Source organism: Meles meles, chromosome 18, assembly GCF_922984935.1.
Source record: "Meles meles chromosome 18, mMelMel3.1 paternal haplotype, whole genome shotgun sequence".
In the NCBI taxonomy this organism is placed as follows: Eukaryota; Metazoa; Chordata; class Mammalia; order Carnivora; family Mustelidae; genus Meles; species Meles meles.
Genome location: NC_060083.1, coordinates 25,111,451 through 25,138,688, shown reverse-complemented (window position 1 = coordinate 25,138,688; position 27,238 = coordinate 25,111,451). Strand labels below are relative to the sequence as shown.

Here is a 27,238-nt window from a genome sequence, read left to right as displayed (position 1 = left end):
TCTGCAGAGTTTAGAGAGAGACCCAGGCTATAAGTATAGGACCAGCAAATCTCGAAAGGACTATTTATCTTCATATTAAACTTAACAGAGCTCAAAACAGGAGGAGGAACAGGGCAACAAAGGTTAAGGATAAAGCACTTTATTGCAAAGTATACACTGAAACAACATGGGGGCAGGCTTCCTGTCATATGTAATCTGCCATCCCTTGAGGGTTTTGTCCTCCAGGGTATTTGAACATGAAACTGTACCGTTAAATGCCCCTGGGGTCCAGAATTTTGCCTATGAAGAGAAGGGCCCCTGTGTCTGTGTCTCTCAGTACAAAGATGAAAGGTTGGTTAAGGTGATAGTCCAGGGGAAATGTGAGGCGGGCAGGCTGGAGCCCTGGGCTGGGTGTGGTGCCTGCCCCATCCTCGTTCCACTCGAAGCCAGATCGATGTTCCACTTGGGTAAGTTTAATAGGTTTGCCCGTGATCTTGCTAAAGTCAGGCGAATCAAACAAGGATTGCAGTTCTGCAGAAATTGAGAGAGATTTCCATTAAAACCCGGCCTTCACCCAGCACCCTGCGCAAGAGTAGAGTCCTGGTTCTTAAGTCCTGATTCTCAAGGAGGCAGGCAAGCTGGGAGTAGAACCCCACTTTGGACCTTCGGTGAGTTCGGTAGGGTTCAAGCAACTTGCCCAAGAGCACTCAAAAACCAGCGAGTGAGGTTAAGACCAGAAACCAGCTCAACAGACCTGTCTTTTGAGAGGCAGTGTTCTGTTGCGAGATGTAGGCTTCTGGGACTAAGGAATGTGTCTGATAAGGGCAGTTCATGCCTCCCCTCCAGTACTCGTAGAGTTAAGGAATCGTCCATGGCCTCCCCGCAAAGCCACAGAGCCCTTGAGTGCTGCTTAGCGAGGCGGAAAGCTCAAAAAGCTCAACCCCACCCACCCCAAGAGCAGAGCGGTCTGGCAGACATACTCATCTCCTGCAGGGACTTAGTGACTTCGCCTTCGTAACTCAGCTTCAGCTTGGGGATGGTCAGGACTGCCTGAATAGTCTTCAGTTCTCGGTCTATGTCATGAATGAATTCAGAGGTGAGGCTCTCTTCTATCATGGTCAAGTTCTGGGTTACTTTCAGAGGCAGGAAGAAGATGATACTCATGCTGCCAGTCAGGGGCAGCTGGGCAATCTGAAACCGCAGGGAGGGAGCACGTGGGTTAGTTCTTGGAGCCCAAGAGCCCAGGGTTAGACACATACACTCCAAGCTGCCTTCTCCTCTCCTGCTGTGGGGCTCCTGGCCGTGATTTCCCCAGCCCCTGGTCTCTTTAACAATGTCTTTAATGTCCCTCTTGGCCATTGCCTTCTGGCTACAAGATGTTTACTGAGGTTCCTTCAAATAAAAGTAGGCTGTTGTCTTTTCTTACCTCAGCCTAATACCGACTAAAGTTATGCACTGAAAGAATTTTCTTCCAAAGATCTGTCTGCCAGTGGTTACTGATCAGCTGTCATTTACAGAGCCCTGGACTAGAACCGGGGGGTGTTGAGCACAGGAACACAGAAGCAGTAATAAAATGGGTCTTTGGGGGCACCTGGGTGGCTCAGTCGTTTAAACATCTGCCTTCAGCTCAGGTCATGATCCCAGGGTCCTGGGACTGAGTCCCGCGTCGGGCTCCCTGCTCAGCGGAGCGCCTGCTTCCCCCTCTCCCACTCCCCCTGCTTATTGGTCTCTCTCTCTCAACAATAAATAAAATCTTTAAAAAAACAAAACAAAACATAAAATGGCCCTTTGGAGCAGAGGTTCTTAACCTTAGGTCCGTGGGACAGACAACACCAGGAGTCTTTTTTTTTTTTTTTTTAAAGATTATTTATTTATTCATTTGACAGAGAGAGATCACAAGCAGACAGAGAGGCAGGCAGAGAGAGAGAAAGAGGGAAGCAGGCTCCCTGCCAAGCAGAGAGCCCGATGCGGGACTCGATCCCAGGACCCTGAGATCATGACCCGAGCCGAAAGCAGCGGCTTAACCCACTGAGCCACCCAGGCGCCCAAGAGTCTTAACAGCCCCTGAACCCATATACAGAAATGTATGCGTGTGCACACATGGCATGTCTCAAGTGTTTGGGCGTTTTGTCAGATTCCCAAAGAAAAAGGTCTAAGAACTACCGACTTAGAATTAAAAGATGTCACGTTTGTGAAAGACTTAGAATGCCAGCCATTTGGGGTGTGTGACCATTTTTTTTTTTTAATTTGGCTTTGAATTCTAGAAATAAAAGTTCCCCCCAAAGAAAGAAAAAAAGGAGAGGCAGAGAACGAAGGGGAAAAAAGACAAGAAAACACCAACATGTGAGTTGCCCAGTCTTGGCCCATTTCACATTATCTGTTAATCCTTACCGCAAACCCTAGGAGGATGAGTTTCGAGACCCATCCTTCATTTTAAGAAGAAAGGCTCAGAAAAGCTGTTGACTTGCTGAAAGCGACACAGCAGGCAGGGTTTAGACAGCTGTCCCATCTCAAAGGTCAGCCTGTTTCACTATATGCCGTGCTGCCTGTCTCCGTCCTCCCCTCTGCCCACCACTCATCCAGCCCCTACACACCTTGCAGTTGAGATCAGAGTCTAGGCCATAGCGTAAGATGGCCTTCGGGTCTGACATCATGGGGACTCTCACGGTCCTCTCCTCATCCAAGTGGAAATCCTGAAGGGAAGTCTTTCTGGAGTCAAACTTTGTTACCCACTGCCCTGGAATGAAACAAATGGGAATGCCCTGAGCCCCAGGAGACCAGACAGGCATTGGGACTGGGGCCGGGAGACCAAAGCCTATGGTTGAAAGGCGCCTGCCTAAAGGAATCTTAGAGGCCCTGACACATCAGGGAACCGCTCTGTCTGAGAACGTGCAGGCCGGACTACGATACGTCAAGGACCTAAATACCTTCCATATAGAGACAAAGGAGGAATTACTGATTTGACCATCTGGATCATAAAAGTTCTGTGATGGCCTGGGAGAAAAGTCAGCTGGTGTCTCCTTTCGCAGTGAGGTGTCTGGGGGACAGGATCAGAGGAGATCAGGCTGCAAGGGACCCCGACACCACCCCTCTGGAAAATCACCGAAGCCCAGAGGGGCAGAGGCACTGGCAGGTGCTCCAACAGTGAGGCGGTAACCAAGCTCCCGACGTTCAAGTTGACTTTTAATATGCTGGCCTGTAATGGCTTCTCTCACTCTCTGGAGATCAGTGCTTCAAATAGGGCCTCTCTCAAGGTCAGGGTTCCACTAGCTACTGCCTGATGGAAGTTACAGGAAGCATTTCAAGGAGAGGTTGCCCCAAATCCCACCCAAGTCTTCTCTGAGTGGGGCCAGCCTCACACAGCCTGTGGAGGAGTCTCAGGGACGTCACCGCAGCAGCATGCTGGGAGAGAACTAACGGTTCGTTGAATACTTCTTGTGCCCTGGGCACAGGGCTCCGACTGCTGTGAAGACAGGAGGCAACGGAGACAGCCTCTGAAGTAAGTGTGTCATCCCGTGTCAGAGCCGAGGCCTGTGCAGGGCCCGATGCCAGGGAAGGCCCAGCTGGGCTTTGACCCTCATCTGACTCCAGCACGAATCTCACGGTGCCCACCCCCAAACAGGCCCCTGAGTGCTAGCACTTTCTTCTCCCTGCTAGGCTTTGTGCACGGTCTCTTAACACTTTGTAGACACACACCGCAGGTTTGCCTGGGCCCAGAAGACAAGCACAGAGTCCTCAGGCAGGTGCTTTCCCCAGGTCATCCTCTGGCTTCGCCTCTCGGTTCCTGCTGAGCTCCGTCTCTTGACATCCCCCCTTCCCCAGCCCCTCAGACACCCACCCTCCACCCTTGGCCAAAAGAGAAGTGGAGCCCTCACCCTTGAAGTGAGCCACACCGAGGAGGAGAATGCTGACTCCACTGGGTATTTCCTGGGTGGACCTAGCGATTTTCCCTTTCATCTGGGCCTGCACCCAGTTGTTAACCTCCTGAAGGTCCAAGCGAGGGTTGCCGGTCAGGATTCTGGGCCTGGTGCCATAGGACTTCTCCAGCGGTGTGACAAAGCTGGATTTTATCCGCAGCTCTGGGGAGAGACGGTAGGGGTTAGTGTGCTCTGAGCTCCAACCAGCATCTGCTCTGGGAGAGCGTGCCAGGCTGAGGTTCTGGTTTACCACTCAGCAGGCCCTGACTTCCTGCCTAGTGACTTCCCGTGACTTGCCCAGACTCCCAGACAGCTTCCCCAGGCGCTGAGCAGGGAACAATGAATTTCACTCATTGCTGTTTCTCTTCAGGTTACCACACTCCCCGGGCCCTCCCACCATCTCCCTCAGTCTACTTCCTCTTTCTGATCCCCTTTGAGCTCACGGGGCCTCTTCCTGCCGACCAGCACCAGGCCCAGCCTGGGCAGATGTGATGTAGTGTTTAGAAAGAAACGCCCCGGGTGCCTGGGTGGCTCAGTTGTTTAAGTGATTGCCTTTGGCTCAGGTCATGATCCTGGAGTCCCGGGATCGAGTCCTGCATCAGGCTCCTTGCTCAGCGGGAAGTCTGCTTCTTCCTCTGACCCTTCCCTATCTCATCCTCTCTCTCTCAAATAAATAAATAAAATCTTAAAAAAAAAAAAAAAGAAAGAAAGAAACCGCCCACCACCAGAGGAGCATAGAGCCCCAAATTCCTCCAGCATCCCGGGTGCTAGCAAGGTGACCCACTCCTTTCAAAGATGATCCGGGAAGCACTCTTGAAGTTCTTCTCGGGGGCAGTGACGGCAGCAAGGAGCTCCTTATAGGTGCCATGGATGTCCGGGTTGCTGATCAGGTCATAGTAGAGGGCCCGGTGGATGGTGGATTCTGTCCGCTGTTCCGCTCCTGCCAGAGACCGGGGTGGGAGCCTTAATACCTGGCCACCAGGGCCCAGGTCAGGCCAGCTCCCGGGATGGGACAGGGACACCACACTCTTTGTCTTACGCTGTTCGTACTGGTGGCATTCTTGCTGGGCAAGAAATTCGAAGGCAGTGGAAGAAAAACAAGATTTTCCTCCAGCAGGTGAAGGCCATCAGGCCTAGAGAGAGCGACAAGGGCCAGAGGGAGGGTTCAAGCCCACGTGCTTCTCTGGCCACAGCCCTTACCAGAAAGTTTGGTGGTCATCTTCTCTTGAGTCCCCCCCACCCCCACCACCAGGAACTCAGCTGTGACCGAGTGAGGGCAAGGACCACCCCCGCTTGTAGGCGGTTTTATCCCCAGGACCTAGCCAAATGGCTGGCACGCAGAAGCTTGTGTAAGGATGGAGTGTCAAAGTCATCCCGTCAGTAAATGGTCATGAGGCCATGTCCCCAAGTCATCAGTGCTCTGCACCCTCCGCAGAGGTGTGGGGGGGGGGGTTGTAGGTACACACAAAGGAACCCCAGTGGGCCGCTCTCTCACCACCTCTCTGCAGGGGCCACAGGCCGCTCCAGGTACCCCAGGCTGTCCCCATCTGAGAACTCACCCAGCGAGAGCGCGGAGAGAGCGGTAGCCACGCTGAGGGGGGATAGCAGCACGTTGGCAGCTGGGCTGAGGCCGGACTTCACACGGTACAGGTCATACCCAAAGTTGGAGATGGCCGCTGCTAGCTTATTCACAGGGACCTTGAAGAAGGGGTCCTCCTCTTCCACGGGCACCCCTGTGGTGTCGGGGGCTGGGGAGTCCTGGATTTGAGTACAAGGGCCATCAGAGATGAGCTGTGTGTGATGGGAACCCTCGTTGCTTTGAGTGGGATTGTCCTTCTGGCCCCTTAGAGACGTCCTGGCTGAGTACCCTACGTGTAGCCTGATGTTAGAAGGAGAGTGTGATCCTGGATCCTGCCGGAGTTCTCGGCTGGGGACAGGCAGTCCCACATAGAAATTAGCTGGCCAGGTTTAAACACTAGTGACCTGTGAGCCTTAGGCCTGTGACATACTTAAAAAGAGGAAGGGGGGGATGTCTGGGTGGCTCAGTCGGTTAACTGTCTGTCTTCGGCTCAGGTCATGATCTCAGGGTCCTGGGATCGAGTCCCGCTTCAGGTTCTCTGCTCATCGGGGAGTCTGCTTCTCCCTCTGCCTGCTGGTCCCCTTGCTTGTGCATTCTCTCCCTCTCTCTCTGACAAATAAATAAATAAGATCCTTTTAAAAAGAGAGAGAGAAAGAGAAGAGTGCCCTCCCTTCCGAGGAACCCTGCCCTCAGGCCAGAGCAAGCTGCCTGTCTTCCCCCTTGCTAACTGCTTCCAACTCTCGACCTGGACCCTCCTGTGATTCCCCCCACCCCAATCCCATCCTTCATGGCCCCTGATCGCACAGCATCTCCTCCACAACTTTTCCCTAATCACCCCAAACTGAAGGCCCGTTTTGGTTTCCTGAACTTTTTAGGGGATCAGCTCCCACTTACATATTAACCACCTACCATGTGCCAGACTGTGCTGGTTCTTTTCACTGGAGCCACTTCATTTCCTGCTTGTTGATCTGTTTCGTACCTCAAAAAACTGAGTTCCTTTAAGGCAAGATCTGAGTCCTTTATATTTCCGCCCCGCCCCAGCCCCTACAGAGCAGGTATTCAGTAGGTAAAAAGCAAGTGACTGGCCACAAGGGCCCTGCAAGGGTAGTTTTGGTTTCTATTTAAAGATTATTTATTTGTGGGGCACCTGGGTGGGTCAGTGGGTTAAAGCCTCTGTCTTCAGCTCAGGTCATGATCTCAGGGTCCTGGGATCGAGCCCCATATCAGGCTCTCTGCTCAGCAGGGAGCCTGCTTCCTTCTCTCTCTCTCTCTCTGCCTGCCTCTCTGCCTACTTGTGATCTCTGTCTGTCAAATAAACAAATAAAATCTTTCTTTTTTAAAAGAGTATTTATTTGAGAGAGAGAGAGAAGGTGAGCGCATGTGTGCACTCGAACAGGGAAAGAGCCAGAGGGAGAACAGGGAGCCCGATGCGGGGAATTGATCCCAGGACCCCAAGACCTAAGCCAAATGCAGAGATTTAACCTATTGAGCTACCCAGGTGCCCTGGATAGGTATTTTTAATCCCATTTTACAGATAAGAAAGAGACTCGGGGGGCACCTGGGTGGCTCAGTTGTTAAGCATCTGCGCTCAGCTCTCGTCATGGTCTCAGGGTCCTGGCATCGAGCCCCACATTGGGCTCCCTGCTCAGCAGAAAGCCTGTTTCTCCCTCTCCCACTCCCCCTGCTTGTGTTCCCTCTTTTACCGTGTCTCTTCTGAAATATAAACAAATAAAACCTTTAAAAAAGAAAGAAATTTAAAAAGAAGACAGGAGGAAAGGAAGGAAGGAAGGGAAGGAAGGGAGGGAGGGAGAAAGGAAGAAAGAAACTGACTCAGTTCAAAGTCACTTGTCTGTAGTAACAAAGCTAAGAAGTGAGAGGTAGAGCCAGAACCCTCGACCACGTCCAGGACTCCAGCCAGTCGCCCAGGCTGCCCTGGGCCCTCACTGTCCCTTAGCGTGAGCTTCTCAGCATCTGTCTCCGCAGTCTGACCGTGCTTCCTCCAGACAGGACAGGGACCTTTCTGCACACTTACATCTCTACTGCACTCTGGTCGCTATCGGAACAAATATCCAGGACCACCATCCTGTCAGTGAGACCCACGAGTGCCCCAAGGTAGTGAGAAAAGGTCTTCACTGAAAGGGTTACCCCCGGGCTTGCTAGACTGCCTTCACTTTTCACCTTCTGGGATCTTATTTTTGTCTCCACTGTGCTCTCTGAAAGGCAAGGCAAGATGTTTTCCGTCCGTTTTGCTGAAGGAGAAATCCAGGCCTTATCTACAAAGGAAGGCCAGAGTCTGGCCTGGAACCCCGGTGTCTGTCCCATCCCCCTTGCTGCCTGCTAAGGAGGGGTGGGGATTGCCCACACCCCACCTCGCACTACCCCCACTGACCTCCTGGGGGCTGCCCACGCTGTCCTGGCAGCTGCTGTGCCCGAGGAGGGCTCCAGTCCAGAGGAGAAGCACGAGAGCCTGCATCCTGGGACCTGCAAGAAAACAAGAAGTAGGCTGTCCCCCTCACCCACTGCCTGCCCCGCCAGCCACCCTGAGCGGGGCGCAGGAGCTTGCCAGGACGAGGCACCTTGCCCCCGACCTCCCCAGGCTGGAAGGGGACCTTCAACTTGACAGTCCCTCCCTCTGAGCGCCTTGCCACTCCTCCACCTGCCTCATGGCCTACAGCACCAGGATGAGTCTGTGCTTTTGTCCCCCTGTGTGTGTCAGGAGATCTGGGGGCCTCAAGCCCCAGGGTCATGGACACCGGGGCCGTGGAGACCCAGCAGTGGGCTCCTCTGTGTGGTTGTGGCCTAGCAGAAATGCACAGCACGGCTCTTCTCTGGAGGCACGGGACCAGCTCATGATACAGAACTTGGAGTGATGTCAGAATGGGACAGAATCTAGTTCCCGCATGTAGAAGTACAGAGCACAGAGAAGGGAGGCATCTGTTCCAGCTCCTTGCCGTCCCTGGGAAGTTCTCAGACCCTGTCCTTGAATTACTCTGGTCTAGAACCTGTGGCCTCCCTCATAAGGGACTCATTCCCTTCAGAGATAGTTCTCTACGGAGAGTTCTTACTCTCCTGCTAAGGAGCACTGGGTCTAGGGGCTGAGAGCTTGGGTTCAAATCTCGATTCTGTGTCTTAATAGCTCTCTTGAGAACTCACAGCATCTTCTCTTGCAAAATGGGAATCAGCTAGTTCTTGATATGAGCAATAAATCAGATCATGTCTCCAAAGAAATGAACAGCGCAAAGGCAGGTGCGCTCTGCAGCGATCCTAGAGCTAAAAATGTGTCTCCCTACACCTGGGACCCCAGGGTCCCCCTTGTCTCCTAGGGAGCCAGATCCTCTGCCCCCTACTAGCTCAAAAATAGCTCTTAAACCCTCGGAGCTTTCTTTCCTTCAGGTTAAACATCCCCAGGACCCTTCACATCCCCAGCAGTGGCCTCCTCCAACCAGCTCCCTCTGGCCCCTGAACCACAAGGGAAAAGGAAAATCTGGGTCCAGGGCTCAGGACGCGGTGTCTGCCACCATTCCTCAGCCTCCTGCACTTGCCATGTCCATGAACCCACCCCTTGGAGTTAGGATGTGGGGTGGGAGGAGATGAAGGCAGCTGGGAGGTCCTGCAGATAGGATCTTCCAAGGGGCCTTCTGTTTAAAAAGTGGGACAAGGTGTGGGGGGGGGGGGCTCCTGGGTGGATCAGTGGGTTAAAGCCTCTGCCTTCGGCTTGGGTCATGATCCCAGGGTCATGGGATCGAGCCCTGTATCAGGCTCTTTGCCCCACGGGGAGCCTGCTTCCTCCTCTCTCTCTGCTTGCCTCTCTGCCTAGTTCTGAGTTCTCTCTGTCAAATAAATAAAATATTTAAAAAAAAATGTGGTTAAAAAAAAGATTAAAAAAAAAAGGGGCGCCTGGGTGGCTCAGTGGTTTAAGCCTCTGCCTTCGGCTCAGGTCATGCATGATCTCAGAGTTCTGGGATCGAGCCCCGCATCAGGCTCTCTGCTCAGTGAGGAGCCTGTTTCTCCCTCTCTCTCTGCCTGCCTCTCTGCCTACTTGTGACCTCTCTCTCTGTCAAATAAATAAATAAAATATTTTTAAAAAAAAAGATTTAAAAAAAAATGTGGGACAAGGTCTCAGTAACTAGGACCTTCGGTTGGTTCCTGTCTCCCCCCACCCACCCACCCATATTGCCAGGTCACCAATTTATAACATCTGTGTTCCCTGACCCTCACCTCCGCTATGCACACACACGCATACACAGGCCAAGGCTCTCCGGCACGTACACAGTCATCATTTCTATGCCCATCAGTACCCTCCCACACGCGCAGCACGCATACTTTCCTGACTTCTCAGAGCAAATAGGAAAGTTGGGAGTGGGGTGTGTGATTTTTGGCGGAAGTCCTTAGAATCAAGCCAGGTAATCCACTGGTCAACACTGGAGAGATGAAAGGCAATGAAAGAAGGGACCACCTTTCGGAGTTTGCTCAGTCTGTGGCTGGACTGCCAGTGGGAAGCAGCCCAGCTTTCTTCCCAAACCCTGATCTGGAGCTTGTGTCCCAGAGCGAGCCCCACAGACCCCAAGTCCTCACCCAGCTGCTCTCCTGCCCAGCTGCCCCTGGCACTCAGAGAGAACCTCCCCTTGAGCCACCAGGACAAGATTTCTTTGATACCAGCTAGAGTCCCGGAACCAGACAGTCTCACAGCTGTTCTCTCCACCCTCCCAGCCGCACCCCAGAGCTAGGAGGAGTCTTCTTGCAGCAAGATACCCCAGCAGACTGGTGTATCAGAGACCACAAAATTCCCTGAGATTTCTAGGCAGCAAGGGTATAGGAAATGCTATTACCACTAGCACCTCTAGCCCCGGTCGGGAGCTGAGACGGGAGGGACACGGGGCTCAGCCTGGCATAGTGTTTAAGAAAACCAAGTTCAAGGGGCGCCTGGGTGGCTCAGTGTAACCGGTTAAAGCCTCCGCCTTCAGCTCAGGTCATGATCCCAGGGTCCTGAAATCAAGCCCCGCATCGGGCTCTCTGCTCAGCAGGAAGCCTGCTTCCCTTCCTCTCTCTCTCTCTCTGCCTGCCTCTCTGCCTACTTGCGATCTCTGTCTGTCAAATAAATAAATAAAATCTTAAAAAAAAATAAAAATTTTAAAAAAGAATGAAAACCAAGTTCACAGTTCAAATGCGCATGGAGGTCAAACCTTCTCTATAGGAGTCCCTACAGAGTCAGTGCGAGCCCCAGGTTGTGGGATCACGGTCCCCATGTTGGGGGACTGAGGACTGAAGATAAGGTGAGGGACCCTGGCCATGAAAGGCACATGGGTCCCCAGCTGGCCCACAGCCAGTCGCTGGGATAGGTAGGATTTTCCTGGCCTCTGAATCCTCCACCTCCCCACCCTAAGGAAGAGGAGAGATTATGGAGAGCCCCCCAAACGGGCCCTCGGAGGGCAGAGAGTCAGACTCTACATGGGGTTGGGGGTCCCTCTGAGCCCACTCGATGCCCTGTCCAAGGTGATTGTTCTGTGGCCTGAGGGCAGGCAGCCGCCACCTGGCCAGGGACAAAGGGACACTGATGCCATCCGTCCAAAGGGCAGTATCTAAGCCAGACTCCTGTCCTACTAGGAGTGGGAGGGCATGGGGAGGAGGCAGATATTCTCTCTGCTGGGCCAAGGTCAGGCTTTCCTTTCTGCCGCATTTACCAAAATCAGGAGACACTGGGATTTTGTGATCTTGCCTTCCAGCTGGGAGGATAAACTTGAGCCAATACATGTGTTTCAGATTAAATCCAGTTGAGCGACAAACACCATCCCTCCTCCTCCTTCCAGCACCACACAGCCTAAAGCCACATGGCAGGACCTCCTGGGCAGTGCAGGGAAGGACAACGCCCTCCCTCCTGGCGTTGGGAGGGCGGGCCCGGGGGTGCCCTCCAGGCCCACTCCGCCCTTGGCGACCCCGCCAGTCCCCAGGCCGCGTTCCTTCTCGAGTATTGGAACCTGAATGAGTGGGGCCAGGGGCACCCATGAGTTTCCGCTCCGCACACCCCCAGGAGGACCGGCCCTAGAAGCAGACCTCCCTGGCCCCCTTGGCCTCTCACCCTCAGCCCAGGGGCTGTACCCCTGGTGGATGGGCCTGGGCCAGACGATGATGGGGTTTCTGCGAAGCCTGTGGCTTTTCTTGGGCCCAGACCCTCCCCTTGCTGTGGCTTACCCCCGGGAGCAGTAAGAGTGCGGGCAGCCATCCTCTCCAGCACGGGCCCCCAGGCCCCCAGACCCCACACACAGGCTGCGCTAAATAGCGGTCATTGTTAGCCAGCGGTCAAAGCCCATGGTTCTCCCAGCGTTCACTGGCAACTAATTTGGCCAAAGAGAAGCGGGGGGTGCTGGATCGAAGGACCCAGGTGTCCTCCCTTCTAGTCTTCTGCAGGGCTCAACAGGCTAGTAGTGGCTTGGCTTGGAAATCAGCACCAGCTGAACTTGAAAAAGCAGCAGGGAGCTGAGCCCAAGCCAAGGCTGGACTGGGCGAGGGGAGCAGGCTGCCTCCTGACTGCCCCAGGAAAGCCCAGCTCAGGGGCAACCTTCCCCCGGGGGGGTGGGGTGGCGCGGGGGCCACAGAGCCCCTCTGAGGTGCTGCTCAAACCTAGCCTGCAGCTGTGCCCTCTGCCCCTTCCCACCACAGCCCTCCCCATGGCTACCTACCCACTTCATTCAAAAAGTCTTCCCAGCCCCTCCTCCTAGTGGGGCTTGGGGAAAAGTGGGCCCTGGGCCTCTGAGCCCCAACTCCCTCTGCCGTCTCTCATCCTCTCACCCCAGGGCCCAAGCGGCAGGGGCCACTGTCCCCCCACCTCCTCTCCCTTGCACCCCTCTTTGCTGATCGCTGGAGTGCTCCTGCCTCCCCCAGCACAGGGGACCCTCTCCAGTCTTGCCCTGACACTCTGCCACAGGAGGGGGAGCTGCTTTACCTGTGGGTGTGCCGCAGTTGCCACCGGCCTGGGTCTGTCCGCACACTGAGGGGCTCCAGCAAACACCAGAGCTTTTGCTGCGCCTCCCAGTCCAGAGCCCAGCAAGCTTCAGATTACAGCTACTCCTTTCTTAAAGCGACCTGCACTCAATTCGGGTTCTGTGATTGCATCATTGCCTGATGTTAACTTTTACCCACTGCTGCCCTTCCACCCCACACCCCCAACACCACACACACACACACACACACACACAGGGCAGACCTTCCTCCAGGGCCCTGGCCTGCCTCCTGCCTGAGGTCCCACCCCCAGAGGGCACCCTGGCCCACTTGGGTGGGAGACAGGGCTGAGGAAGAGTCTTCTGGAGGAAGCCCGGAAAGCAGGCCAGACCAGAGAAAACCCCAGGGCTGTGCTGCGACACTAGATTTTCCCGCTCCTTGGCTCTGACACTAACTGGAAGTTGGAGAAGACAATTCTCGTGGCTTTCTTTGGCTGAAAAAGGAAGGGGAGGATTGGAATTGGGATGTCTCTTTGCTTTTTCAGACCTGGAATTCTGTGATTTCTGAAGATCAGAAAGGGCAGTGGGAAAAATATCTGACCAGAGGAAGAACTGAGCTGTGCTTTAACCATTGGTCCTGAGTGGAGGCCGAGTGCGTCTCTGGCACAGCCTGGGCACTGTACAGGTCACCTAGTCAGGACAACACCTTGGCCCCACTCACCTGGGATGCTTAGGACCTTGCATCATGGTTGGGAATCTAAAATACTGACATAGGGGCACCTGCGTGGCTCAGTGGGTTAAGCCGCTGCCTTTGGCTCAGGTCATGATCTCAGGGTCCTGGGATCTAGTCCCACATCGGGCTCTCTGCTCGGAAGGGAGCCTGCTTCCCTTCCTCTCTCTCTCTCTGCCTGCCTCTCTGCCTACTTGTGATCTCTCTCTCTCGCTGTCAAATAAATAAATAAATAAAATCTTTTAAAAAAATAAAAAATAAAATACTGACATAGGCGAGAGGCACCTGGGGAGCTGAGTCGGTGAAGTGTCTGCCTTCGGCTCAGGTAGCGATCCCCGGGTCGGGAGTCTGCTTCTCTTTCTACCTCTCCTCTCTCCCTGCTCATGTGCGCACGCTCTCCCTCTCTCTCAAATAAATGAATAAATCTATCTTTTAAAAAAAAATGCTGACATGGGAAATAATTAGTGTAACAAAATGCCTTTTAGGGAGATATGAGTGCGGCCCAAAGTCCTGTGGTGGTTTGGAGAAGAGCTCAGAGAAGGGCTGGAGAGCGCTCTGGAATATTTAGCTGAAGGAAGAGAAAATTTAGGGAACCATCACCCCGTGTAGGCTTCAGGGAGCAGAGCCAGAGCCCCTGGGTAGAACTTCCCAGTGCACAAGGTTCAGCTTTATGTAAGAAAAAATGTATCAACAGTCAGGGTTCAAGCCTTTGGGGAGCCTAGGTGGCTCAGTGAGTTAAGGCTGCTGCCTTCGGCTTGGGTTGTGATTCCAGGGTCCTAGGATCAAGCCCCACATCAGGCTCTCTGCTTGGCGGGGAGCCTGCTTCCTCCTCTCTCTCTGCCTGCCTCTCTGCCTACTTGTGACCTGTATCTGTCAAATAAATAAATAAATAAAATATATTTTTTAAAAAATTGAATTCTTGGGGTGCCTGGGTGGCTCAGTGGGTTAAGCATCTGCCTTCGGCTCAGGTCATGATCCCAGCGTTCTGGGATCAAGTCCTGTATCCGGCTCCATGCTCAGCAAGGAGTCTGCTTCTCCCTCTCCCTCTGCCTGCCGTTCTGCCTATTGTGCTCTCTATCTCTCTGTCAAATAAATAAATAAAATCTTAAAAAAAAAAATAGAGTACCTCTATGCAAGGCACTAAGTAGATATGTGGAGGGGGAGGAAGAGATAGATGAGTAAGTTTCAGTGTCACACTCCAGAAATTTACTGACCAGTAACCGAGGCTGGTATGAAAACAGATCATCCCACTATCATGTGACACGTTCTATGCCAGCAGTCTCTACAGCCAATACAGTACAATAGCCACTAGCCATATGGCCACAGAGCCCCCAAAATGTGGCCTGTCTGAGCTGCTCTAAGTGTAAAATACACACCAGACTTTGGATATTTAGTATGACAAAAATATTGTAAAGTATCTCAATAATTTTAATGCTGATTATTTTTACTGGGTTAAATAAAATATATTATTAAAATTAAATTCACCTATTTCTTTTTTAATGTGACTACTAGAAAATCTTCAATCACACATGTAGTTTGCACTGTATTTCTACTGGACAGCATTGTTCTGTAGGGAATTGTGGTAATGTGGTTGGAATATATGAACCTAAGCTGAATCTTGAAGGATGAATAAGAATGGGTTAAGCTGGGGCACCTGGGCGGCTCAGTGGGTTAAGCCTCTGCCTTCAGCTCAGGTCATAGTCTCAGGGTCCTGGGATCGAGCCCCGCATCAGGCTCTCTGCTCAGCAGGGATCCTGCTTCCCCCTCTCTTTCTGCCTGCCTCTCTGCCTACTTGGTATCTCTCTGTCAAATAAGTAAATAAAATCTTAAAAAAAGAGAGAGAGAGAGAGAGAGAGAGAGAGAGAACGAACTAAGCATAGAGAGGCAGGAAGGGCATAACTATCCATGTGGACAAGTTAAAATTGGATCCCTATCTCACACCATACACAAAAAGTAGCTCTAGCTACATTAGGGATTAAACATGAACAACAATTTCTGCTTTTGCAGAAGCTTTCTTTCTTTTTAAAAAATATTTTATATATTTATTTGAGAGAGAGAGCACAAGAGCAGGGAGAGGGAACTCCAGACACTCCGCTGAGTAGGGATCCCAATCCAAGGCTAGATTCAAGAATTCTGAGATCATGACCTGAGCCAAAGGCAGACCCCCAACCAAGTGAGCCAACCAAAAGATTGATAAATTTGACACTAAAGTTAAAACCTCATTTTCAGGAAGAGATACCTTTTTAAAAAATGAAAACAAAAGCCTTACACTAGGGGCGCCTGGGTGGCTCAGTGGGTTAAAGTCTCTGCCTTCAGCTCAGGTCATGATTTCAGGGTCCTGGGATGGAGCCCCCCATCGGGCTCTCTGCTCGGCAGGGAACCTGCTTCCTCCTCTCTTTCTGCCTGCCTCTCTGCCTACTTGTGATCTCTGTCAAGTGAATAAATAAAATCTTTAAAAAAAAAAAAGCCTTACACTAGGAGTAAATATCTGTTACACGGGTAACTGACAAAAAAAGATTTTGAATGCTAATATAGTAAAAAACTATGAATTAATACAAAAAATAAAAACTCAGCAGAAACATAGTCCCAGAAGTCCCAGAAGAATCCTAAGAGGCCAATAGACTTCTGAAAAAGATGTTTCATCCTCACCGTAATCAGGGGAATGCAAATCAAAACCATAATTTCACGAGCGTATCTCACACTCACCAGATGGGCAAAATTTAAACATCTGACAAGATCAAGTGTTGGTGAGGGTGTGGACAACCAGGATCCCTCCTGCCCTGCTGATGAGGAACTGGGAATGTAAACTGACACAACCACTTTAAAGAAGAATCTGGCACCAAAGGGGAAAGCTGTGCGTAACCCTATGTGGCGGCCTTTACTGTTAAAGATGGGAAACCCAAACCCACAACTCGACACTTCCACTCCTGAGTGCGTGCGCTGGAAGAACCCACGGGTGCACAAAGTCTGCGTGTACAAGAATGTTATCGCGGCACTGTTTGTAATGCAAAAAAAGAAAAAAAAAAAGTAAAGGCTCCTTGCAAGCCTATTAGTAACCGAGTAGACAGAGGTGAGAAGTCTTACAGCCCGGAGAAATCGTGCTGGGAAGCCACTTACGTCAACACAGATCTGTCTGCTGAGCAACAGCGTTATGCAGTTGACTACAACTTTTTGTGTGCTCCAATTATCTCATGGTAGCTTACAGAGAAAGAGTCATCCCTCCTCCTCCGATTGCCATCGAGGGTATCTGGCTCCTGCCGAAGGAGGGGTCTCCGCTGGGCTCTCCATGGGCTCTGCTCCTGCAAGTGGCCGCTCTCCTGCCTAATCCACGTATTCCTCTCAAATATCCTCTGTCACTGCCCTCTTTGGGGACACTTTCTCATGCCACATCCTCTAAGGCTACTGCCTGTTTCTCCTGTCTCCTTTCACACCACCAGGAGGGAAAGAGCTAATTATTCTTGTGTTTGTACTGTCTTAGCACCATTCCCTCCTCAACTGCAATCTTGCTTCTGGGCCCATCTCTCCATTGAAACCACTGTCTCCAAGTTCGTGGGTGACCTTCATGTTGACCACCAAAATGACATCTCTTCCCTGGAGAGCAGGTGCTAGAGCAGACCGTTCCTCCTCCATTCCCTACACTCCTGCCTCACGTGCCGCGTGTTGTTGTTTTTTTTCCTTTGTCTGCTTTGCTCACTTGATCCTGGGATCCCTTTTCCTCTCCATCTACATCCCCTCTTAGATTATTCCACCAGGGATGCCTGGGTGGCTCAGTGGGTTAAGCGTCTGCCTTCAGCTTAGGTCATGATCCCAGGGTCCGGGGATTGAGTCCCACATCGGGCTCCCTGCTCAGCGGGCAGCCTGCTTCTCCCTCTGCCTGCCACTTCCCCTGCTTGTGCTCTCTCAGTCTCTCTCTGACTCAAAAAAAAAAAAAAGTTACTTCCACCAGTTCCATCACTTTAAATGCATCTGTATGTTCCCAAATACACACTTCCAGCCCTAACCAAGATATCCAACAGCCTATCTGACAAATCCGTATGGATGTCCGGTAGGCAGGATGAACATACAATTTATCATCCAAACACTCCTCAGAGCAAAAGTAGAACTACAGACAGGACTTGAACTGTCCCATGTTGGCTACATTAGTGTCGCATTTCAATGATGACATGTTCAAAATAGAAATCTCCAGTCAGTCCTCAGATCTGTCACTCACCCTGATTCCCATCTCAGTGAAACCCATTTTCTCAAAAAAAAAATCCAGGAATCTGAACCATAAACCCCATGAGCCTTGAGCCTTTCCTTTCCCTCATGTCCTGTACAATCTACCCACAAACTATATAGCACCACCTGCAAAATATTTCTGCATGCTGACCCCTTTCTTCCATTTCCACAGTCGACACCCTGGGCCACACCACCTGTCTCTTGCCTGCTAACCCACGTTTGTCCCTCTACATTCTATTCTCCACCCAGCAGCCAAGCGGGCCTTCTAGGGCTTAGATCAGACGGTGGTACCCCTCAGTTAAAAGTTTTCCACAGTGAAGGGCACCTGGGTGGCTCAGTGGGTTAAAGCCTCTGCCTTTCGCTCAGGTCATGATCCTAAGGTCCTGGGATCAAGCCCTGCATCGGGCTCTCTGCTCAGCGGAAAGCCTGCTTCCCCCCCCCGACCTGTCTCTCTGCCTACTTGTGATCTCTCTCTCTCTCTGTCAAATAAATAAATAAAATCTTAAAAAAAAAAAAGGTTTTCCACAGTGAATGGATTATTGCCATCCACAACCCAGATGAAGGTCACAAACATGAGGTCGAAAGAAAGAAGCCAGACCAAGAGAGCAGACTGTATGATTCCTTTACATGGAGTTCAGAACCAGGAAAGAGCAATCTGTTGTTAGAAGTCAGGAGAGTGAGGGCGCCTGGACGGCTCAGTCAGTTAAGCATCTGCCTTCAGCTCAGGTCATGATCCCAGGGTCTTGGAATCAAGCCCTGCGCTGGGCTCCCTGCTCAGCAGGAAACCTGCTGCTTCCTCTGCTTGTGCTCTCTCTTGCTCACTCTCTCCCAAATAAATAAATAAAATCTTAAAAAAAAAAAAAGTCAGGAGAAGGAGTACTATTTCCTGATGTGGGTGCTGGTTGCACAGGGATATATGATTCATGAGAAAATTCATTAATTCATGTATGGTTCTGACTTATGTGCTTTGCATACTATATTTCAACAGAAGATGTTAACTTGTGTCTTGTCTAGACCCTTCTACCACTAGATTTAGGCTGCGGGGTCGGGGAGAGGGGAGGAGGGATCGTGTCTGCTTGCTCACAGCTGCATCCCCAGAGCCTAACGCGCTGCTGGGCACAGGCGCTCTGATAAGGACTTGCAGGGAGAGGCAGAGAAGAGAGCCAGCCAGACCAGCAGCAGGGAGAACCTAGGAGGCAAGGGCAGTGACCCTTGGGCATGACCACTAGATCCAAGGCTTACAGCCAGGATGGAGAGGAGAGAGCTGAGAAAGATTTTGCAGGTAAAATTAAGTTGATGCCTTGCTAAATTTAACTTTCCAATTACTTCTTACTCCATTTTTTAAAAAAGATTTTATTTATTTATTTGGCAGAGAGAGATATAGTGAGGGAGGGAATACAAGCAGGGGGAGTGGGAGAGGGAGAAGCAGGCTCCCCGCTGAGCAGGAAGCCTGATGTGAGGCTCGATCCCAGGGTGGGCTCTAGGCTGAGGGCGGAAGCTTAACTGATTGAGCCATCCAGGTGCCTCTACTTCTTACTCCTGATTCCAGTCTCTGCTCCCACACCACCTCCTCAGGGAGGACTTCCCTGCTTTACTTCTCACCACAGCGCTTCCCACCCTCTGCCTCACCATCAATTTCACTTGTTCCATGCATTACCCGTCTCCCCACATGGCTGGGCTGTAAGAAGCAAGAGTCCACCCCAGGCCCTTGCTCTTGACCATTTCCCTTCAGGGCCTTGGGTGGCTGCAGCCACAGGGACATCCCGCACTCACAGACAAGGGCCCACCCACATGGACACCCACACCACATGACGCCCCCAGCCCCGGGGGTCCAGGGCGAGTCCAGCCACCTCCCCGAAATCCTCAGGCGCTGACGGCCTCCTGCTGGAGCCACTGCTCCCGGCAGCCTGCCCCCCGGCTGGCGGGCGCCTGAGCCTGGCAAAAGGACTGGCATGTAATTAGAAACTCCACGGGCTCCCTAATTGCCAGTTTTCTCCCAAAGCGGGAGGCCAGCGCTATTCTGAGCCACCCGTTGCTGGCGGCTTGAGGCCTCTAGAGAGGAGTCGGCGGAGAGCAGAGCCAGGCTGGCGTGGAGGTGGCCGTGGAGAGGGCTGGCGAGGTCAGAGGGGACTGCGCTGAGATGCGCTGGCGAAGGGCCGAGAACAGAGAACAGACGTGGCAGAGAGGGCTGCCTGCTGTCCCGGCCCAGGCCCAGCGTGGTGCTCTGTGCAGCCAGTAGCCTCTGCCCGCTTTCCTTAGGGACCCCCCGCCCCCACGCATGCCCAGAATAGTGACCTCAGAGCAGCCAAGGCCATTCATTCTTTATTCGGATGTCATAAAAATCACTACAAAAACTTTACAAAAGAGCCTGAGGGAACTATTGCCCTCCCCTCCCCCCTCAGCCCCTGAGACACCTGGGCAGAGGAAGAAGAGGAGAGAGGAGGAAGGGAGAGTCCTGGCCATGTCGCTATCTCCTAGGAGCAGCGGGGAGTCTGCGGTGACAGGAGCATCAGGGCAGGTGGAGGCTGGAGGGCCAGGGGCGCGTTATAGCAGAAGCGCCTATGTGGAAGGCTAGGCCCCCGCCCACAGAGCGAGACAGGGCTCCACCGCTGGGGGCCTAACTCTCCTCTTCCCAGCCAAGGTATCCAATCCCTCCTGTCCCCCCTTCTCTGGTAAACAAACATGGAAGTGCCCCAGCCAGCTTTGGGAAAGACCTTCCTACCTTCCTGACAAGAGTGAACCTACAGCTGTCCCTTTGCCCAAGCCCCAAACAAGGACAACATTTGAGCCGCTTTGGAAGAAAAGATGTGGGATCCAGGCCCCTGATTCCCGGAGGCCTGCCCTCGTCCTGGCCCCACCCACCCCAAACTCCCCGGGAGAGGAGACGGGAGAGAATGACTCCCTCTCCGCTCCCAGACTGCCCACCCAGGCCCCTGCTGTAATCCCACCAAGTCGTCTGGAAAGAGTCCCAGGAGTGGAGAGGTTGTTTCAGGCAGGGACTCGGGATGCTGGCAGCTGGCCTCTCACTTGGGGCAATTAAGTTGGGGGTAGTCCTCCTCTGAGGGCGGAGCAAGTTTCAAGTCAGGGCCGAAGGGCTTGTCTCCGCGGGGGAAGGCTTTCTGATTCTGGAAGTAGTCCCTGTCGTCCGGCGAATCCTGCTGCTCCTTGCGCTCCCACTCCGCGCTGGGGTTGGGGTTCCTCACGCTTCCCACGAAGAGGGGCAGGCTGGTTGTGTCCTCAAGGATGAAGAAGAGAAAGGGGCGGTTCACGCTGAAGGAGGAGAGAGACATGCGGGACATGGCCGTGCCTGTAGCGGCGGCCGCCTCCACGCCAGCCTCGCTGAGCTCCAGCGTGGACCGATGCTGCACGCTGGTTACCACCAGGCTCTGGTCGGAGATCCCACGCAGGTCTGGGGCCTGGAACAGTTCCTGCAGGCCTGCCCAGGACAGGAGGTGACAGGTCAGAGCTGCCTTCTGCCCCACAAGCTGCCCAGACCTGCCTGGGACTGTATCTGGCATTCTGGCCAAGGGACTAGTCCAACCCACAGATCCCTGCTTAACTCTTACCTAACCTCCAAGTATCAGCTTCAAGGTCGCTTCCTCCAGGAAGCCCTTCCCAATCCCCTGCCCCAAAGTCGGGACGGGTGCCTTTTCTCCAGTGAACTGGAGAGAAGCCCTCTGTCTTATCCCTTATGCTGAACTGTAAATACCTGATTCCTTATCTGCGCACCTGCTAGTGACTCAGTCTTGTCAACTGGGGGCGCCCAGTGTCTAGCGCAGCGCCCCCTGCAGGACAGCCGACAAGACCCACATGCTACCCAGGCTCTCAGTCTGCAAAGTTCACTCTTGGATGGAGCAGGTTGTCATTCCCTGGGGCACCCCAGCCCACCCCAGGAAAGAGAGTCCTGGGGGGTGGGGGGTCCTAGGAAGCCCTCTGACCTCCCAAAGCCCCGGAAAAGGCCAGGACACCAGTCTGCTCTGACTCGGATCCACAGCCAGCAGGGGGGCTCCCTGCTCACCAGCTCTGCCTAGCCTGACCCAGGTGGTGGTCCCCTGCCCAGCCTCCTTACCCAGCCGGCTGAGGGTGGCCACCAGGTCCAGCTGATAGTTGAGATGCAGCCTGGGCAGCCGGACCTTGGTGGGTTTCTCTCGAAGTAAGGGCTGGTGCAGGATGTCCCAGCTCAGGTTGGCCAGCACCTGGGACACGTTCCACTCAAAGTGGGTGGGCATAATGACCACAAAGCTCATGTTGTTCTTAAACGGAAAATGAGCCACCTACCGAGGCGGAAAGGAGACCATGTGAGAACAGGAAAGTGCCCAGACCAGCTGGGGTCTGGGTCAGTGTTCGCTTCAGAGACAGATGGACCAAGACTTCCAGTCCATTCATCTCAGGTGTGTGTCTGGGCGCCCCGAGCCTCTACTTCCTCACCCATGAAGTCGAGTCATACTACCTGCCCACATGGCAGGCAGACCTGCGACACTCCAGAGGAGTATCAACACATAGGCTCAAAAAACGGGGACTTCCTCTCCCTTCATCTGCTACCAGCTGGGCCTGTGATTTGGGTCAAGAAATTCCCTCGGTGTCTCGGATTCAGACCACTCCAGGTTCTGCAGGGGTGGTTCTCTCCACACCACACCCCTCAGTAGTGACTCTGCCCCACTGTATGCAGGACTGCACTCTGAGGCAATTTCACATGAATGGGGTTCCTGCAGCTATGTAAGTATGAGAAGCACTGGGCTCCATGATTCCTGACAGCTGTAGATTCTTTGGTCTCTAGACAGAGCATCCAGGCAGCAGGACCCCTGGGTTGGGGGAGGAGGAAGGGGGAGCCCCACATCTGGCTGCCTGGGTCTGCCTGCAGAGGGTGTGAAGAAGAGGGCTGAGGCCAGGACCCAAGAGACAAAGGGTGAAGAAAGTGTGGGCAGGACACAGTCTGGCAGGAGCCACCTATCAGGGTGGAAGGGAGAGAAAAGGAATGCTACTCCAAGGGCCCGTGCTGCCCACAGCCCCTCTCAGGAGAGCTACAGAAGGCCTGTGGCATGCTGCCTTGGGAAACTAACCAACATGGCCGCCTTTGCCACAGCTGACTGGCCCAGGGATCCACACCCAAGCTGAGAGGACCACACTGTGGCCAGAAGCAAGGGAGGCCTCCCCTTAGACAAGCCTGGCATAGCACTCTATCCAATCAGAATGTTCCAGAAGGATACGGACACATCCATTGCAACCAGATCCTCCCTTCTTTTTTTTTTTTTTTAAGATTTTATTTATTTATTTGACACACAGAGAGAGATCACAAGCCGGCAGAGAGGCAGGCAGAGAGAGAGAGAGGAGGAAGCAGGCTTCCTGCTGAGCAGAGAGCCCGATGCGGGGCTCGATCCCAGGACCCTGAGATCATGACCTGAGCCAAAGGCAGCAGCTTAACCCACTGAGCCACCCAGGCGCCCCCAGATCCTCCCTTCTAAGAAGACCTGTGACAGGTCACTTCGCCCAGGCTCAGGCATGCCTTGGCCTGAGTGGCTCTGTAGCCATTGGGTGGCTTCCTCTGCAGCCCCACCAACCCAGGGGCCCTGGTAACAAACCCCTATAACCAAAGATCACCTGGTTCTCCACTGGGGCCCTTCCTCAAAGAACACTCCCTGACTGCTGGATCTAAAATACCTTCCCCAGTCACTAATTGATCACTTTCTTTTTACCCCCATAGCACATACCCTATCTGAAATGATCCTGTGGTTTAGGTTCGTTTCTGTACTTTCCTTTCCTGCTGAGAGCAGGGACCTGGTCTCCCATGTGCTAGTGAGTTCCCATGTCTAGAACAGTATCTGGCACACAGCAAATGCCCAACATCGTTTTGTGAGCTTCATGAGCTTCCAAGAGCCTGGAAGCTCAGTCCCCCAGGTCAGAGTATAGCGAGACCTTCCAGAGCCACCTGTATCAAGGACATGACTGCAAGGAAGGCAGGGCACACCCCCCTTTACCTCTGTGCCTGCCCACAGCCCACCCCCTCCCTATACCACCTCCCAACCTGGACAATCAGGGCTGACCTGTATCTCAGGCTGCTCCAGCAGGAACCAACGCAGGGGGTACGTGTGGGCGTGCATCATGTCCACGGGCACCGTGAACTGCTCGTTCAGGTGAAAACTGTCTCTCTGGGTGAGACTTGGATCAAACTTGCTCCTCCAGAAACCTAGAGCCAGCAGAAGGCAGGGGCCATGTAGACCCAGTCAGGGGGAGGTTCTCTACCACCCGTCTCTTCTCTGTCCCACCCAGAACCCATTCAAGGGACAAAAGGTAGAGGTCAAAACCCTAAGGGGCACTGTGCCAGGTGACACTCAGTTGATCTGAGGTTTCTTCCCTGCAGCATTTTTGAAATCTGGGCTTGCTTTTTTCTTGTGCCCTGCCATGCTCCCAGGAGCACCCCCCATCTCCCCACCAACTCAGTTTCCTCCTAGGGTTCTCTCTTTACAACAGCGTCATCCAATTCCTGGGGCCCCTCCTTGGCACACTGTTACCTGTTTCCTACCCTCCCCCAAGCCACAACCTGAAGAGCTCCCTGCCTCATGGCCCAGCCCTGAGGAGAAAGAGAGACTCTCAGAACAAAGGTTTCTTCGCAGCCCAGCTCAGCCTATGGGGCAGGAATAAGGGCAGCCTATGGGGCAGGTGGGGGACCTGAGGAGAGGAGGAACGCACTCTGGAAGTGGATGGCATTGAGCAGAAGCAACACTGTGTCATCCGGCAGCTCAGAGAGGAAATCCTCAATCTTCCCTTCTGTAGCCTCCTTCACCCATTGGTTGATGTTCAGCAGATCATCCCCCTTCCTACCCGTCAGGCTCACGGGCTTCACACCAAAGAGCTGTTCTGATTGTTCCAGAAAATCCTCTTTGATGGGAAATCCTATGCAGAAGGGGCCACAAGCTGTTCCCAGGGGCTTGAGCTCCAGAGCCACCAATCCTCAGACTGGCGACCTGAGGCCAACCCCATCCCCATCACCGCTGTCCACCCAAGAGCACTACCTAGGGAGCTCCAAGTCACCAACACCTACCTTTCTGCAGGTACATTCTGGCAGCCAATCGGAATGCCCCAGGGCCCAGGTCCTGGCAAAGGTGGCTCAGTAGGTGAGGGAGGCAGGGCCCTGAGTCCACATGTAGCACCTGCTCTAACCTCCGCAGTGTCTGGTTCTGAGCACCTGGAGGGGACCGCATCGGCTGTGGCCCAGGCCGCCAGCTCTTTTCCGGCCCTGCCGTGCACTCCGGTCCCTGTTGAACCGTGGTGCACAGGCATTCTCCTCTCGCATCCACTGAACCCCACCCCCCCAAGTTCCCCCTTCATCTCCGCTGCTGGCTATCTTGGGTGACCTCACCCGGTCCAAGTTGTTTTCCCTCCCTGGACCTCGGTTTCCCACAGTGAGAGCCTCCAATCCGGCGAAGACACTGCAGCTACATAAAAATCACCAGAAGCATATCCTTAGGTCCCATACCTGGGGATCTGACTCAAGGAATCTGGAGGTGTGCCCGGGAATCTGCCTTTTTACCAAACAGCCAAGTGCCCCCAATGAAGGAAGCACCCACTAGTAAACTGTGGAGTAGTGAGTTCCTACTGGCCTCCCAGCTCTGCTGGTCTAGACAGGCGATGCCACGGTACCTAGTGCCAGGTGAGACAGGGCCAGGGCCACACTCAGAGGCGACAGGATGAGGTTGGGGCTGGTGGACTTTTGGGCGACCAGGGAGAACAGGTCTGTGGTGAAGGCCATCATGGCCTGGGCCAACCTGCGGGTCTGCTCCGGAGTTGGGGCCCCCTTGCAGTCCCTTGGGGACTTCTTCAGGGCAGTATGGCCATGGACCTCCTACAGGGACAGATCAGGGGTCAAGAGGGTTAAAGAGTCAGCTCTGTGTTGAGGATCCCTTTCGGAGTCCCTGTGCCTGAGAACACCGGGGCCTTGTCTCAGTCCTGACGAGAGAGGGACGAGGGACGGTCACACAGACAAAGGGACCGGGTCCTTCCCTCGGGTCTCTCCCACCCCCTTCTCATGGCCCCGCCCCCTGGTTCCCTCGCCCCTGCTGATTGGCCCTCCTCCCTTGGACCCCGCCCACCCTTCCCCCAGCCCCACCTGGTTGTACCTGGTTGCCCAACTTGAGGAGGGTAAGCGGGGGCAGCTTCTCCTGGGTCTGCCCGCTCAGTAGCTGAAGAAGGGAGGAAGCAAATGGAACGTGACCCTTCCCACAGGTTCCCCCACCCTTGCGGGAGCCACAAGTGAGGCCCCTCGGGGCCTTCCTCCCCTTCATGCCTCTCCTTTCCCAGTACCTGCTGGTCCAAGGGCTCCATGGCGCTGGCAGGAGAGAACTGTTGAGAAAAGGATGAAGAGAGGAGAGGGAACCCCCTTAGAGCCAAACCTTCCCCCGACTCAGCCCCCTCCTTTTCCTGCCCGGACCCCGGGCGCGTCCCCACCTGCCTCCCGGCCCCACCCAGACCCAGGCCCAGGCTCACCACCAAGCTGGGACCCTGCAGGCAGGACAAGCTGAGCACCAGGAGCCCCCAGAGCAGCGCCATGTTCCTGTGCGGGACAGGAAGCCACTGTTCCCACCTAGCGGCACTTCCGCGTGGGATCGCACCCCGCATGCTGCCTGGCTTGGCAGATCCTGAGTCTCTACTGCTGAGGGGACACCCAGCTACTGCCAACACACCCCCAAACACCAGTGGTGGTTCCCATCTCTGTGGCTTGGGATGGCCCCCTGAATTGTTTTTAACCCCTCTGTATTTTCCAGCTTTTCACATTTGGGGCACTGAAAATGGTTTGGTTCATAGGGGAAATATCAAAACAAAAGAAATCCTCTTTCTTCAAGGCCTGGCCTTTTGAGTCCCACCTGGATTGGAATCCAGACTCTGCCTCTTCCCGGAGGACTTTAGATATTTCCCTTAACCCCTCTGGACTCTGCCTTTTCTTGTAAAATGGTAGCAAAAGTCCCTACCTCCTCCCATGGTATATTGTGAGGACCAGAATAAGACAGTCTTTGTGAGCCTTGATTACAATGCCTGGCACTCAGCAATAGGGCTGTTGTCCGCCTAGCCCAAGGTCCCTCCTCTGGGAAGCCTCCCCCAAAGCCTCCTGTATACTGGGGCTCCTATCCAACCTGCTGTCCACAGGGCCCACCTTTTCTCGCTGGTCTGGTCTTGACCACAAGGGTGGACAGGCCTGAGTCCCTGAAGTCTCAGCGGGGTTGATGGGGTAGGCTGGAGAGCTGCATTGTTGACCCAGCCAGAGAGCCCAATGAATGGCTCTGGACAAAGCCACCTTTGGACTTACGGGAAACACAGGCCTTGGCCCCCAGCTCTGTCCAGGTCGGCTCCGGGAAGCCAGGCTGGCAGGTGGAGATGGGCAGGTCTTGATCTGGCCTCAGAGCAGGTCCCACACACTCCAACCCCGCCCCCATCTCAGGGCCAGTCCTTCCAAGGGATCCTTCTATCACCCCTGGCCCCACCCCCATCACAGGGTCCCTGATCTCCAACCTGGGTTTTTGCATTTTCTTGTCAAGAAAAGCCCTCCAGTTTTTTAAGTCCCAGAGGGAGTCCTGCTGGAACCCCCACCTTGGCTCCTCGTCCCCCTCAGGAGGCTGGGAAATGAGAGGCATTCTGAATCAATTCACTCCAGACCCCCTCAGCCAGGACAGCAGCTCTTACCTCCTCTCCTGCCCAAAGAGCAGGCCAAGCCACCCCTCCCCTTGTACCTCCGCGGGTTCCTCGCTGCTGCACACGATGTCCTTCTCTCTGGCCCCACTTGGGTACTCCCCACACTTTGCTCAGGCTCCAGCCAGCCCAGTGAGCCCTCCCCTCCCACCAGGACCTTTGCTCTCAGCCAACCCCTGTTCAGATTGCTTTCTCTTCTGGT

The 27,238-nt window shown here is 53.8% G+C and overlaps 2 protein-coding genes across 6 annotated transcripts; both read right to left on the bottom strand.

Moving 5' to 3' along the window:
- Nucleotides 1-123: 123 nt before the first annotated feature.
- SERPINF1 (serpin family F member 1) lies at nt 124-12,536 on the bottom strand. Of its 2 annotated transcripts, XM_045983770.1 has the most exons (8): nt 12,416-12,536; nt 7,865-7,956; nt 5,456-5,654; nt 4,681-4,836; nt 3,855-4,058; nt 2,574-2,716; nt 960-1,170; nt 124-510 (listed from the first exon to the last, which is right to left on the bottom strand). In XM_045983770.1, exons 2-8 carry the CDS (start codon nt 7,946-7,948, stop codon nt 251-253), a joined length of 1,257 nt encoding a protein of 418 aa, XP_045839726.1. In that variant the 5' UTR covers nt 7,949-7,956; nt 12,416-12,536; the 3' UTR covers nt 124-250. The 2 variants fall into 2 exon arrangements, with proteins under 2 accessions (XP_045839726.1, XP_045839727.1); XM_045983771.1 differs by lacking the exons at nt 7,865-7,956; nt 12,416-12,536 and adding an exon at nt 6,385-6,535.
- A 7,127-nt stretch (nt 12,537-19,663) lies between these two features.
- Nucleotides 19,664-27,200, bottom strand: SERPINF2 (serpin family F member 2). 4 transcript variants are annotated; one of them, XM_045984416.1, is made up of 10 exons: nt 27,078-27,200; nt 25,840-25,906; nt 25,657-25,695; nt 25,473-25,535; nt 24,997-25,198; nt 24,398-24,541; nt 24,046-24,249; nt 23,400-23,542; nt 21,428-21,632; nt 19,664-20,794 (listed from the first exon to the last, which is right to left on the bottom strand). In XM_045984416.1, exons 2-10 carry the CDS (start codon nt 25,900-25,902, stop codon nt 20,382-20,384), a joined length of 1,476 nt encoding a protein of 491 aa, XP_045840372.1. In that variant the 5' UTR covers nt 25,903-25,906; nt 27,078-27,200; the 3' UTR covers nt 19,664-20,381. The 4 variants fall into 4 exon arrangements, with proteins under 4 accessions (XP_045840372.1, XP_045840375.1, XP_045840376.1 ...); XM_045984419.1 differs by having other exon boundaries at nt 27,031-27,169; XM_045984420.1 differs by lacking the exon at nt 27,078-27,200 and adding an exon at nt 26,504-26,711.
- Nucleotides 27,201-27,238: the final 38 nt, after the last annotated feature.

Coding starts and splice junctions, on each gene's coding strand:
- SERPINF2 (XM_045984418.1), bottom strand. CDS start 25,971: ATGCGGGGTGCGATCCCACGCGGAAGTGCCGCTAGGTGGGAACAGTGG. Junction 25,536..25,656: donor TGGAGCCCTTGGACCAGCAG/GTACTGGGAAAG, acceptor TCCCTTCTTCAG/CTACTGAGCGGGCAGACCCA. Junction 21,633..23,399: donor TGGAGCAGCCTGAGATACAG/GTCAGCCCTGAT, acceptor CCGCCTCGGTAG/GTGGCTCATTTTCCGTTTAA.
- SERPINF1 (XM_045983770.1), bottom strand. CDS start 7,948: ATGCAGGCTCTCGTGCTTCTCCTCTGGACTGGAGCCCTCCTCGGGCAC. Junction 2,717..3,854: donor CGGTGTGGCTCACTTCAAGG/GTGAGGGCTCCA, acceptor GTTTCATTCCAG/GGCAGTGGGTAACAAAGTTT. Junction 1,171..2,573: donor ACTCTGATCTCAACTGCAAG/GTGTGTAGGGGC, acceptor CTGCGGTTTCAG/ATTGCCCAGCTGCCCCTGAC.